This window comes from Diabrotica undecimpunctata, chromosome 7 (assembly GCF_040954645.1).
Source record: "Diabrotica undecimpunctata isolate CICGRU chromosome 7, icDiaUnde3, whole genome shotgun sequence".
Lineage (NCBI taxonomy): Eukaryota > Metazoa > Arthropoda > Insecta > Coleoptera > Chrysomelidae > Diabrotica > Diabrotica undecimpunctata.
The window spans coordinates 4,243,219-4,257,814 of record NC_092809.1 but is presented as its reverse complement, the minus strand read 5'-3'; the positions used below and the strand labels follow the sequence as shown (position 1 = coordinate 4,257,814).

At 32.8% G+C, this 14,596-nt stretch overlaps 1 protein-coding gene across 1 annotated transcript; it reads right to left on the bottom strand.

The window, feature by feature from the left end:
- Nucleotides 1–3,717: 3,717 nt before the first annotated feature.
- On the bottom strand, nucleotides 3,718–11,025 carry LOC140446169 (cytochrome P450 307a1-like). Its single transcript, XM_072538700.1, has 3 exons — nucleotides 10,589–11,025; nucleotides 9,423–10,202; nucleotides 3,718–4,186 (listed from the first exon to the last, which is right to left on the bottom strand). Exons 1-3 carry the CDS (start codon nucleotides 10,977–10,979, stop codon nucleotides 3,858–3,860), a joined length of 1,500 nt encoding a protein of 499 aa, XP_072394801.1. The 5' UTR covers nucleotides 10,980–11,025; the 3' UTR covers nucleotides 3,718–3,857.
- Nucleotides 11,026–14,596: the final 3,571 nt, after the last annotated feature.

Genomic DNA, 14,596 nt, shown 5'->3' with positions numbered 1-14,596 from the left:
ACATGTAACAAGATCAACATACACAACTTAAAAAACACGATTTTTAGTTATAAGAGTTGTACCAGTTTTTTATGACGCGAACGGTACCTACTACTGTCCTAAGTTTTTTTTTTAATATTAAAATAATATGATAATATTATATCACCAGGATATGAAAATATTAGATCTAAAACTTTAAAAGAAATAATCAAACAGATTTCAAAACCCTTAACATACATAATAAATACATATCTTAATTTAGGCATTTTTTCAGATATTATAAAAACTGGAACTATTAAACCACTATTCAAATCTGGCGAAGAAATATATTGTCAGAATTATAGGTCTATTATCCTAATCTCAAACATAGGCAAAATATTAGAAAAAATAATTAAGATAAGACTTATAAATTTAAAAAAAAATTCAATATAAGTACTATCTGAATGTCAGTATGGATTTCAAGAAGAAAAATCCACTGAAGATGCAATCTGTGCTCTATGAGCTAACATCTACAAAGCTCTTGATAATGCAAGACCAGCTCTGTGTATATTTGTAGATTTATCAAAGGCATTTGACACTGTTTCACATAAAATATTGCTAACAGATTTCGAAACAGCTTTACGTCTGTCAAGATTTATCGTGGAGCAGACCTATGGAGACAGACCATATTCCAGTATTTCGAGTCAAACTCAAAACAGTGCAGAAAAGGAAAGCACAATCATACGACCTACGTATGCTGAAAGACCTTGATACGAGGATGAGAGTCCAAGCCACGTTTAACGAGCAAGTGGGTGCAATTAGAGACGAATTGAACGAAGAACAAACGATCAAACATATTACAGAAATAGTGTAAAATATAAAGGATAAACACTTAAAAACAGATAGATTAATAAGAAAAAAATCATGGATGGAAATCATCATCCTGCAAGGAAAAATATTTGGAAAACGAGGTCCAGGAAGAAGAAGAATATCTTGGTTAAAGAACCTCAGAATCTGGTTCAATACAACATCTGTGCAGCTTTTCCGGGCTATTGCAGATAAGATAAAGATTGTAATGATGATCGCCAACATTTGTAACGGATAGGCACGTCAAGAAGAAGAAGAACTCTTGTCAGAATTCTTTATTAAGCAGTTATACAATATCTACATACCTATGGCCTTTTAGGATGGGGTGGAATACGGAGTACTTACTTGCATTCTATAAACAGTATTCAGAAGTGGCTAATTAGAACTATTTATGGAAAAAATTTGAGATATTCTAGCGAGCTGGTATATAATGAAACTTTTATCAAACTTTAAAAATCATGCCCATCAAACTAGACATTCAAAAAATATGTAATAAATTCATACTCCAGAGATAAATATGTTGGTTATATAGGGTCCAAATTATACAATTTGTCTACCAGAGAATTTAAAACAAACTTTTGTAACTTACTATTTATATTTGTACAATTGTTAAATATTTCTTTGTTTGAATATATATATTTTTAAGTCTCACGCACAAGAGGTGCTAGTACTTAGTATGCTTAGTAGAAGGTACTTAGTATGCTTTTTATTTTTTGTAATCAATGTAAACTTCCTAATAAACACTATTATTATTATTATTAATATATAATATTATTAATATATCTTTCCTTTTTTTAACATTAACTTTTCTCCTACTTTTTGCATCGATATTTTACAAAACATAAATAATACGACGTACTCTTTTCCCGATCTTCTCACATCTGTTCGTAAGATAAAACTCTCATTTTAGTCAGAAATTCCGTGACACGTTTTCTCACATTGATGTTCGTTTTTTGTATTCATTTATTTCTTTGAGCTGGAGTTAAGGCTCTGCGATATAATTGAAAACGTGGCCTATTGGAGATGTAGCATATTGTTGTTTAGGAAATGAAAAAACTTTCCGTATCCGTTGTAAGCTTCTATGGATAATGTGAATCAGTTTAGATGGGATTCTGTACATTTTTATTAAATGAAATAAACCAACCTAGAGATTATATATATACATATATATATATATATATATATATATATATATATATATATATATATATATATATATATTAAATGGCCAAATATATGGCCTAGGAGGACAAATTCGTTAAAGGACGAGAGGGCATTTTGAAGTACCTCGGGAACTATCGCCGGGAGTACGAAGAACGAATCCTGCACTAAGATCAGTCAGGCGCGTCCTGGACTAAGATGTCAAGATTCCAGACCCCCTCTCTATAAAGACGAAAAAAAGCTGCTTTGATATCAGTGCAAGAGGGAAGGAAACGTGGCATGTATACCTAAAGATACGATTTCTTATATTTTGCTATTTTGCGATAGATTTGGAATACCGAGTTTATGGTAAAAACACTTTATAGACGATATAGAACATGTAAATAAATTCACATACCTAGGAATGGATCTGGTCGCAAGCAATGAAGAAGAACCAGAAATAAATAGAAGGATTATGCTGGCAAATAAAGCTTATTTCGCGATGGGCCACATATTCAAATCGCGAGACGTACACCGGAAAACAAAACTCCGGGTCTATAAAACAATAATCAGGCCCATAGTAAGTTATGGTTGTGAAACATGAGTGGTGACACAGAAATCTGCCAATGCATTAGATGTGTTTGAAAGAAAAATATTACGTAGAATACTGAGCCCAATAAGTGAAAACAACAACTAGCGAATTAGGTATAATAGAGAAATATACGAGCAATATAGCGAACTAACTCTAGCACAATACACTAAACTAAACTGCAGAGATTATGGTGGGCAGGACACGTGGTCCGCATGCATGAGAATAGAATCCCCAGAAAATTACTAAATGCAAGAATGCAGGGAAGAAGACCTGTTGGAAGACCTAAAAAGAGTTGGGAAGACGCAGTCGATGAGGATGTCAGGAACTGCCTGGGAACGCGTTCATGGAAAAGAACAGCGGTAAATCGAAATTATTGGAGAAGCCTGTTGAAGGAGGCCAAGGCCCGATTTGGGCTATAGTGCCATTGGATGGATGGATGGAGTTTATGCTTAGCTACAGTGCTTTTTAATAACAATAATTTAAATGATAACAGAGGAGAACTGGTAGTAATGGATAAATTTAAAGTAGTGAAAAAGACGACTTCTTCTTGATGTGCTTATCCATTACGAATGTTAGCGATCATCATGGCAATCTTTGTCTTATCTGCAGCAGCGCGGAAAAGCTGCACAGATGTTGTATTGAACCAAATTCTGAGGTTCTTTAACCAAGATGTTCTTTTCCTTCCTAGACTTCGTTTTCCAAATATTTTTCCTTGCAGGATGGCTTTAAAGAGAGCATATTTGGATTTATTTCACATAATATGTCCGAAGATTTGTAACTTTCGAGATGTGATGGCGGTCAGTGAGTCTTGAAGAAGACCCCCATCCGATTGAAGGTGGATCTAGTTTTCCGATGCGTGCTCTAATCTCCTGGTTGTTGGTCCATTCTGGAATGATGAGAGCAATAGCTTATAAATCCTTTATCATCATCTTAATACATGGGTTTTCTGAGCCATCTGATTTTTAACACATTATCTGTAGTTCTTACAATTCTTATGTCAAGAAATGGTATAGAATCTTTCACCTCTTCGTTAACTGAGAATTGTATATAGATATATTATAAGAACAATGTTTTTACTTCCTTTAAATTTTATAATCAATTTTTTGCACAAATGTAATTTAATAAAAAAAACTAAAAAAATTGTAGCAATTAATTTTTATTAAAAAATATATCCTTCAGAGATTCAACAAGTCTTTTCTTATCTTACAAAAATAAATATTCTAAATATAATACAAAAATAAATTATATCACCAGTACACAGAATTTCAATAATTCCAAATGTTAAAATCAAGCCGAAAAATTATCTAGGTACAAATTTGAATTTGTAAGTATCTTTTTTGAGCGCTAGTGAACCAATCGGTACTTTATATATTTCATTTGCTACTGGTTGTATCGAGAAGTTTTGTAAGAGACCGCCAAGAAATCCGAAGGATATCAGTTGAACCATTCTGTAGCCCATACAGCTTCTTCTTCCTCCTCCAAAAGGCAAAAAGTGTTCCGGTTTGAAGATCGTTCCGTTCCTCAGAAACCGTTCAGGCATGAACTTGTTAGGTTGCTCCCACAACTCTTCGGACATGTTGAGTTCATAATTGTTAAGGAAAATAACGGATCCTTCCTCTACTCTATATCCTGCAATAAAAAAAGGATGATTAAAATACAAGAAGTTTGAGTTATTATCTTAAACTCATTATTGCCCAAAACCGAATTAGATTAACAGCTAAGAAAATATTGTAGATAATAAATAACCCTTTAAATATTCCCATTAAATAAGTACATGAAAAGGAATTTTTTAAATGACTTCTTCACTAGACTATTTTTAACTAATAAAACGCCATAGCAACGCCACGTTTCCTACTCACAAAACTTCTTCCTGCCTTGGATTTCTCAGCGACAAAATTATGACAGATCCGTCACGAAGGTATCTGGTAATTCTATTATTGTCAGTTTGACAAACGTCATTGAGGCGTAATCAATTTTGGATTGGATGAATTCAGACAAAAATCAAGATTTGTGAGAGGTCCAGAATTTCTATTTGGACTCAATTTTTGGAGTTCCTATTGGTGAGAAATTTTACGCTTGAAAGATGTACTACCATGACCGAATTAGCAAAAATTCTGGAGGATTATGCATTTAACATAAAAAAAGGCAATGGCGAAGACTATAAAAAGTCGTCAATGTGGAATACTACAGCAAAAATGGTACAAGAAAAATATTTTACGGAGTACGGCATAAAAATTTAACTGTTCACAGATATATCTTTCTAATGTGCAAGATTGGTCAGAGACACCAAGCGGAGGTAGCTTCAAAGTGTTCAAGAAAGTTCAAGAAACTCAGTTCAAAAGCATTATCTACCAAAGAACTATTAAAAATTATCCAAAGCTAAGACGAGGAAACCCCCGATGAAGCACAAAAGAAGTTTTTTCACCTTTGCTCATTTGAACTTGCTTGGAGCGGCAATGAGGCCGTAAACTGCAAGATTCACTTTTTCCAGAAGGAGCTTGATGTTATGAGAGAATTTACGGGCCGAATTTAATTTTTTAAAAACAAATCAAGGCGGTTCGAAAAGTTTGGCAAGCAGCAAATGGCTGGTGAGGAATTCATCAAACGAAAATTTATGCCCAGTTAGAATATTTTTGAAATTAATGGAAAAAGAGATTCAAAGATTTTATCAGACAGACATTTTTTACCGTTCACCCCTACTGGAAGGATGGATCATTGAAATGTAAATTTTGACAAAATCACTCGACTGATGTCTCGTGATTGAACTGTCAAAAGTTAATTCGCGAAAATTACCAGGCAACAAACTTTTCTACTAGTTGAAAATATTGGCGGCAAAATTTTCTCTTATGATATTACATACGATAAAATGTAAAATGAATGAATGAAAATTAACAGACCAGCTAATGAACTGATAATCGATTAGTAGTAGAAACGTTAATCGGAAATAAAATGTTTAAAAGAGAAGTTAGAAAGAAGAACACAGTTTGGATAAAGTAGTTTGCTAAATGTTTGATTTAATTCGTAAGTATGTTCAAAATATACAGACTAAACATTTAAATACGAAGGACTAAGTTAAAATGTTCCACTAGTATTTAGAATAAATTAATTTTTAATACAATAAAATCTATTTTTCAACTCAAACAAAAAGCTGGAGACAACAAAAATTCATAACACCATAAAGAGTCGACGAATAAGAACTGAGATAGAAATCATATCTATAAGGAGAAGCATTTACTGTATTTTTGAAATGTAAATACAATCTTTAAAATTAAATAAAGAAATAGGAAAGATACCTGACGGAACTGTTTAAAGGAAAGGAAAATAATAATCAAAACAATAACGTACGTAAATTAAGACACGGAATAGAAATCAGTGTTCAGGAAGTAGAGATAACCATAAATTAACTCAAAAATAGAAAGTCGCCAGGACCAGACGGAATAACCAACGAACTGCTAAAACACGAAGGAGAAAGTATAAACCTTGAGATGACAACACTCATACAAAAACTAATATTGCGCTGCAAGATACCAGACGCATGAAGAAACAGCAGAATGATACCAATGTTCAAGAAAAGAGATAAAGAAGACCCCAACAATTATAGAGGTATAAAGCTACTGAACACCGCACTTAAGCTTACCACAAAAGTCCTAACCAACAAAATCAATAAACAAACAACTTTATCACAAGAAAAACAACGATTCAGATCCGGAAGATCCTGCGTAGACGCCGTATTTGTACTAAAACAAATCACAGAAAAGGCCATCGAGTACAATAAACCAGCATATTTATGTTTTATAGACCTAACAAAGGCTTTCGATCGCATCCAAGGCAAAAACGTATTACACCTACTGTATAAAAGAAACATACCAATCAATATTATACAAACCATCGAAAACATCTACTTTCATAATAGAATACAGGCAAAGATAAATGGAAAACTAACACAGTGTATATCAGTACAAAGCGGAGTCAGACAGGGTGACTCGTTAAGCCCACTTCTTTTTAATATAATAATGTATGAAATAATACAAGCAGTACGTAAAGTTCATGGTTACAGAATAGGGGATAAAGGGGTGTATTCTGTAACACTTCCGTTAAATTTTAGAGGCCTCTAAAATTTTAGCGTCCGCTAAAATTATTTTTTTATTCTGTAACTTATGCATCCGTTAAAATCATAACCTAAACCGTTAAAACTCCCGCTAAAACAGAATATTTTGGAGGATGACAAAACTTGTCTTCTTATTTTTAGCAGTCCGTTAAAATATCATTTGGTTAGGTTTATATGATTATTAGTTTGTTTTATATATTATAGTATAGATAAACAATTAAAAAGGCAAATGGCTTTTTATGATATATTTGGCGAAGCTTTAGTTGATGAAATAATAAATAATAATGAAAGGTAAGTCCCAGTTTACTTTATAATCCATATGTTACACCTATAACGAAATTCAAATTTTTTATTCTTTTTGTACAGCTGAATTCAGATTATTACACCAAAGAATAATCCGATATATAAGCAATCCTTTCTAGCTACCCACTTCAACATTTAGAAAACTTTTTAGATTTAATAAAAATGTTGCAAGGATCATCATTGATATGATTAGTCCATATATGCAAGAAGGGCAAAGAATATCTGCAATTCCTAAAGAACTGGAGATTTTAGCAACTTTAAACTTTTATGGTACTGGAAGCTACCAATTACCTCTAGCAAGGATACAATTTTGCTTTAAGTCAACCAAGCATGTCGTTGTATTGGTGAAGTAACAGTAACAGAAATAATTTATTTATTTGAGATTTTGTGGTTCGTGGATTATATAATAAAATTTTATTAAAACGAAAATACAAATACAACGCGAACACAAATAAACGGAAATGAAAATGAAATATATTTTTAATAATAATAAAATAATTAAGTCAGGCAGACTGTCAATTTCTTCTTCTTTCTTAAGTTTTTGGCCTCCGACACTCAGTTTTTGGTAAATTTCTACCTTACAAGTAGTTTAAACACGATCAACGTGCGATGTTGCCGTATCTGATTGAAAACCTTTTAGAGGATTCCTCTAAAAAATATATTTTAGCGGTCCTCTATAATATTTCTTTACAGAATGTCAATGTTACCTAAAACTTTAAGAGGACCGTTAAAAGTTAAATTTTAGAAGCCTCTTAAATTTAACGGAAATGTTACAGAATACACCCCAAAGAAATCTAAATATTATGTTATGCAGACGACGTCGCATTAATCGCCGAGATAGAAGACGAGCTCCAAAGATTAACACACATCTTCAATACAACAGCTAAGAAATACAATATATTAGCAGAAAAAACCAAATGTATAACATCTAAATACCCATTACGATGTAAAATCGAAATTCATGTGAAAATAATAAAGCAGGAAGCAAGATTTAGATAGCTGGGAATAGATATAACTAGTTACGAAGATATTGAAGAAGAAGTGCGACAACAAAGCTTAAAAGCAAGTAAAGCGGCAATATCTCTTAATGAAACAATTTGGAAGAACAATGACCTAACAAGACACAAAAAGAAGAATCTATAAAGTAGCAATTAGACCTATATTAACAAACACGGTGGAGACAAGACCTGACACATCTAAAACGAGACGACTACTAGAAACAACAGAGATGAAAATACTCCGACGAATATCAGGGAAAAGTCTGTTGGATAGGGAGAGAAGCGAACACAGAAGAGCATGTAATATAGAAGACATAAATGGATGGGTGACAAAACGAAAACAGGAGTGGAACGAACACATTAGTAGAATGGCAGAGGATAGGATAGTCACCAAATGGACGAAGAAGTATTGGCAGACCAAGAAAAAGATGGTGCGATAATTAAAACAATTTAGGAGGCTAATATTAAGAAAGAAACAGGCTTTGAAGCCTACATACACGAAGGAAAAAGAACAAGAAGAAGAAAATTGAATAAAGTAATTTGTAATAAATAATTAAATAATTTATTATGTTTGCTACTAACTCCATCTGCTAACGTATTAACAAAGCATAGTTTGTTTACATCTGACAGATCTGTCAAATTCAGACGACATGTTTAATGAATAGTATAATATAAATAAATATCATTTGATAGTAAATTTAATTATTAAATAAACTAAATAAGATGTTGAAAAATAATAGTTGTATTTATATCAAATTATTCTAAAACGAGAAGTGTCATACAAATTTAAACAGAATTTAAACAGATGATTCAATATTAATATTAATTGGATGCAATTTATGACTTCTAAAATTTTGACAATGCTTACGAATCGAATCTTTTATTAATAGATATTTTTTTAATTTTTTACTTCTTATTTAATGTCTATATTTCCATTTCCACTGGAAATGAACTACTGGAGACGATGTTGTCAGCTCACTAGACTTGATAGGGTGAGAAACGAAAATATTCGGAGAGAAATGGAAATCGATCTAGACATAATAGACACAATCGAAGCCAAAAGACTTAACTGGTATGGACACCTTCAGAGAATGCCTGAAAACAGATGGCCAAAAAAATAGAAGAATGGACTCCGCCAACTAGAAGAAAACGAGGTAGACCAAGACGATCCTGGAGAGACGATGTCGACGATGCAATGACCGCCAGAGATCTAACAACTGAAGATTGCTTCGACAGAAAACGCTGGAAATGTCTATTCTTCGCTTCAAAAAGTTTATGGGAGATGTAGATGACCACATAACCAAAAAAATGATAAGATAACGGTATAACTGATTTATTCAATTACATGATCCATAAACCATAAAACAATAAATTAACTGAGGCATAGATGCTGGTCTCAACAAAAAAACACAAAGGGCAGAAAAAAACATCAAAAAGTTCTAAAATTTTCACTTACCATTAATAGAACTATCTCTATTTGCCACTCTGGGTACAATAGGTGACGAAATTAGTCTAATAGCTTCATAAATAACAGCTTCAGTGTATGGCAAAGCATTTCTATCTCCAATTGTAACGAGCTTTTTTCCTACGTTGTCATCAATTTCCTTTTGAACTTTTAGTTGGACCTCGGGTTCGTTAACTAGAAACGCAAACAATTTCGCCAAAAAATTTGCTACAGCAGAATGTCCACCAATAATATCTTCCAATGCAAATAAGGCAGTTTCCCATGTGAAGTCAACCTCTTCATCCTTAACTGATTTGATCAAACTTTCTACGTAATCTCTAGGTTCTGAATCCACGTCAAATTCATGATATCTTTCTTGAATGATCTCCTCGGTGACGAATTGTCTGATTTCATGGGTAACTGTCTTCATTCTATTCATATTCTTCTTTAAAAACGGTGTCAAGAAAGGTAAAAAGTCAGCTGCGTACCCTTGATTTACTTCATAAAAGATTTCGTCAAAATTATCGATCATCTGAACAAATTTGTTGTTTTCGGTATCATATTTTTTGGAGCAAAAATGGCTAAGAAATATATTTGCACAATTACGTGAAATAATTGTCTTTAAGTGTGTACTTCCATTGGGTTTAATCTGAGAAATCATATTTTCAGTTTCATTTAATATTAGATCTTCCAAATTGTAAAAATTGTTAGTGAAAGCTCTGGGAAAGGTGTGAGTCTTGAGCATGTCTCTTCGTGTCTTTTGTTTTTCTGACCAGTCGCAAAACGCCAATGCTAAAAATAAGAATAATTTAACAATTTTAACTAAGTTATGCAAAAAATTTATAAAGTTCGTACGATATTTAAAACGTCAGTAGAAAATAAAAAAAAATAACCGATTTTTTGCAATATTGATTAAGAACATTAAAAAAAATAAAATATGAATTTATTTGCAACACTAATCGCAATAATGACCAGATAATTGTAAAATAATTTTTAATTGCTTTAAAATAATTTTTTAAAAGCTCGAAAGTTAACAAAATATTGAAGAACTTGAAAACAGCAAAACTTAGAGTAAGTAATTTATCATTAATAAAAAAATATACCAATAATGAGACAGTATAGAAAAACATATATATTTTGGCAAAAAAAAATATTAAAAAAATTTTATAACTACTTACAGTTATCTTTATTTCCATCGAATAGCTGTTGGTACCTCTCGAAACTAGGCCTGGAATCAAAGTGACTTCCTTTGGTAACCAAACCTTCTCTTATATTTTTTTGTCCTTGCACCACTACACACTTTACTCCCCCAAGTTGCAGCTTTACCACATCGCCGAATTTTCTTCCCAGTGCACTAAAAGCTTGATAGGGAATCTCATATCCCCCAAGTAGGTGAAGATGACCAATAATAGGCAGTTTTCTAGGAGACGGCGGTTCCAACAAACCGTCTTGTTCGGACTTCTTATTTGTTTTCTTGTCTTCGTTTAAGATTTTTCTGTAGACTAATGCAGCCAAACTGACTAAAACTAGGAGAGAAGTAGTGACGTCGAAAGCGAATGATAAAAACATCTTGGATAAGCACTTAAGGTAGTTTGGTGTTGAAGGAGGGAGAGCAACGACGTTTGAACGTTGTCTGAAGATCTGGGATCGGGTTCTCGGTTATATAGTTAAATATTAACATAATCGGATACATTATTCGTTACATTTGCATTTGTTGAAGATCAGTAATGCATCTTTATTTGTGTTGTGGGAATGCGATGTTATAATACGGGAAAAGAGTGATTGATACTTAGAAAAGAAATAGGATAGGTAAGTAAACTGTTATTTATCAATTAATAATTAATATTTTGAATTACTTACATTTCTCCTAATATCATTAATTGGTATAGTTGTGGTAATATAGGAATTATACCTAATTTTATGAAATAAGTTTTGAGTTGTAGTTACCATATTCAGGTATAAAAAAAGGTTTCAGTCAATAATTTTTTTAAACTTTGGTCAAATGATAGGCAGATATCGAGCACAGTTTATTAATTAAATTTTGCCCAAGTACTTTCGCTTCCTACAAAGGAACCGTATAAGAAGGACGGGTTTCGGATAGCTTTATCACTAATAGAGGTCTGCGATAAGGTGACCCGTTATCAACAGATTTTTTCAATTTGATCTTAGAGAAGATTTTACGAGAGTGTAACATCTACACTAGAGGCACAATATATCATCACAGGCATCAATGCGTAGCATATGCAGATGATGTTACCTTAATAACAAGGAGACCTGCAGAATTAAGAGAAATCTTTACTAGAATAGAGAGAATGGCCAGGGAATATAGTTTAGAAATAAACGAAGAAAAAACAAAATATATGGTGATGAGGGGAAACGAAAATCATCAAGGACAGTTCTTTAAGATACAAAGCCCAACTAAAGAATATAACTTTGAAGTTGTTAGCCAATTCGACTACTTGGGAGTGACACTAACAAATAGGAACGAAGAGAACCAAGAAATCATAAAAAGAATGGCCAAAGGTAGTAAGAGTGCTGGGAGCCTGACTAAGATATTGAGGTCGAATATAATATCCAGAACAGCAAAAAAACGAATATATACAAGAGTTATTCGACCTACAGTACTCTATGCTAGCGAGACCTGGACACTAAATAAAGATATGGACGTAAAATTAGATAGATGGGAACGAAAAATTCTTAGAAGGATATACGGAGGTGTAAAAGAGGGGAACATCTGGCGAAAAAGAACGAATGAAGAAATAATGCAAATATATGGGCAACCAAAAATAACAAGACTTGCTAAAATTCAAAGATTAAGATGGCTCGGACATATAGCAAGAATGAAGGAAGGAAGAGTTCCCAATGAATTAATAAACACGGAGGCTGGTACAAAAAGAAAAAGAGGCCGCCCCCGAAGAAAATGGCTGGAGTCGGCAAAAGAAGATCTGAACTCGCTGCGGGTACAAGATTGGAAAAACTTAGCACAAGATAGAAAGAAATGGAAGAAAACCGTTGAAGCCTTGGGCCTTTGAGGCCTGTTGAGCTGAACTATATATATACTTTCGCTTCCTAGAGCAGGGGTCACCAATAATATTCCCTGAGGGTCTGTTTCAAAAACCTACTACACTTTTGCGATCCGGACACTCAGCAACAAACCAGGCAGTGACGTAACCCGGGGGGGGGGTTACCAAAAACCCTCCAGTAGTTGTAACCTCCCTTCAGGAGATCATCCTGGTTACGTAGTTGAAACCAGGCATCTAATGATGAGATGTGAAATAAAGTCAAGGAAAAAGATCATTATAAGGCTGTTGTTTTTTCTCCCGTCTTTGTCTAATAAATTTTTGCGGCGTAATTTGAAAAATTTGTATCTTGAACTTAATTTAATCATTTAATGTTACTGTTTTTGGTTGTTTTCTTCTGCAACTAATGTATTCAACAATTTTATGGAACATATCTAAATCTATTTAAACATTTAAACCTTAATAACAGCTTATCTTAAATAGCATTTGTTTACTTTACAACTGCAGTTTTGTAGATTTTACGGTGAATAAAAAAACAATATAAGTATGGAAAATCAAACTAATATGTCATTTTTTTGCCAGTGTATAGTTGAATGCTTTCCTGGTACAGTAAATGAAATATAAATTGTGTATTGTTTTGATATTATTATCAGTACATTTTTAATACAGCAGTATTGTAAATTATTACTGAAAATATTTTAAAAGTTAGAAATTTATACAACATGGTAACTACAAAATGGTAATTAACATGTTAACTTTTCTACATTAATATCAATGCAAGATGGATGTTTGTTTTAAGCTTTATAAAGCTTATAATGCTCAGCAGAGAAGTACTCTTATTTAACATGTAGAGAAGAAGGGAATATATAATAACGCACATAACAAATTTTACATCAGTTTTATGAAATTCAACATTAATGATTACAATAAGTATAAAAATAAAGGTAAAACTCCTTACATAATTAAACTATTAGTGAGAAAAATGACACTTTTTATTTTGTACAACCTCACTGAAATTTGGAGTGAGGTTAGTTCAACTGATTCTCATTAGAGAGCCGAGATGTTTATCTGTCAACCGAGATCTGTACCGATTTTTAATAAAGTTCAATTTGGAAAAAGCGGCTTCGCACACATAAGTTGAGCCAAACATAGTACACAGTTTCATTGCCAAAGATTTTAGTTCTGGATATTTTTTATCGCACACATATTTAATCCAAAATTTGTCCCAGGCAAGCGTTTCTGAAACTTGAGTATAAACCTCCTTTAAAACGGAATCTTCCTGATACTTGATCATTTTCATCTGAAGGGCAGCTTTGTTCATACACCATTAGCCTTAAGAGAAAAACTGTTGCTTAACAGTTGCACAACATTTTCAAATAGTTTTTTAAATTCCAAATCAAGTTCATCAATAAAATGTGAAAACTTGGTGACATCAGTATCTTTATTACTATTACAAACCGATTTAAGGAGAGAAAAATGCAAAATTTCTACCTTAATGTCCTCAGAAAAAAGTTCAATCTTTTTAGAAAAACTTTTCCCTTGCATTGTAGTTTTAAATTTAAGAAGTTTAGATGTCTAAAGATGCCCGCCAAAAATGCGATAGTTGCAACGTTTTCTGTGTTCAAGAGGAAGCCCAAATGGTCATTTGCAGCTTCATTATCAATAGTGGACAGAAATTCTATTGTCTAGTATTGCAAAAAATCTTTTAAGCACTAAACCTTTACTCAGCCATCTCACGTTGTTATAAAGAAGCAAATCGTCAAACTGAGCATTAATATTTTCTAAGAATGATTTGAATTGACGATGCCTCAAAGAAGATTTTGCACGTGTAAAGTTCACTACCTTCATGAGGGTTTGCATTTTACTGTGATGATTTGGAGTTAAACTGCAACACAACACACTTTGATCAATAATAAAATGATACGATATTAGATTTAAATTGCACATAGGATCACTACTTAATTGCTGAACCAAGCCTTTTCTACACCCAACCATCGCTGCAGCGCCGACCGTTGTGATCGAAATAACTTTTTTTAAATCCAAACTATTCTTGTCAAAATAGTCCACCACAGCCTTGTGTAACTCCTCTTCTGTAGTAGTTCCTGGCATTGGCAAAATAGTCAAAAGTTCTTCAACAAACTCTTTACTGGTTCTGTCCAGGTAGCA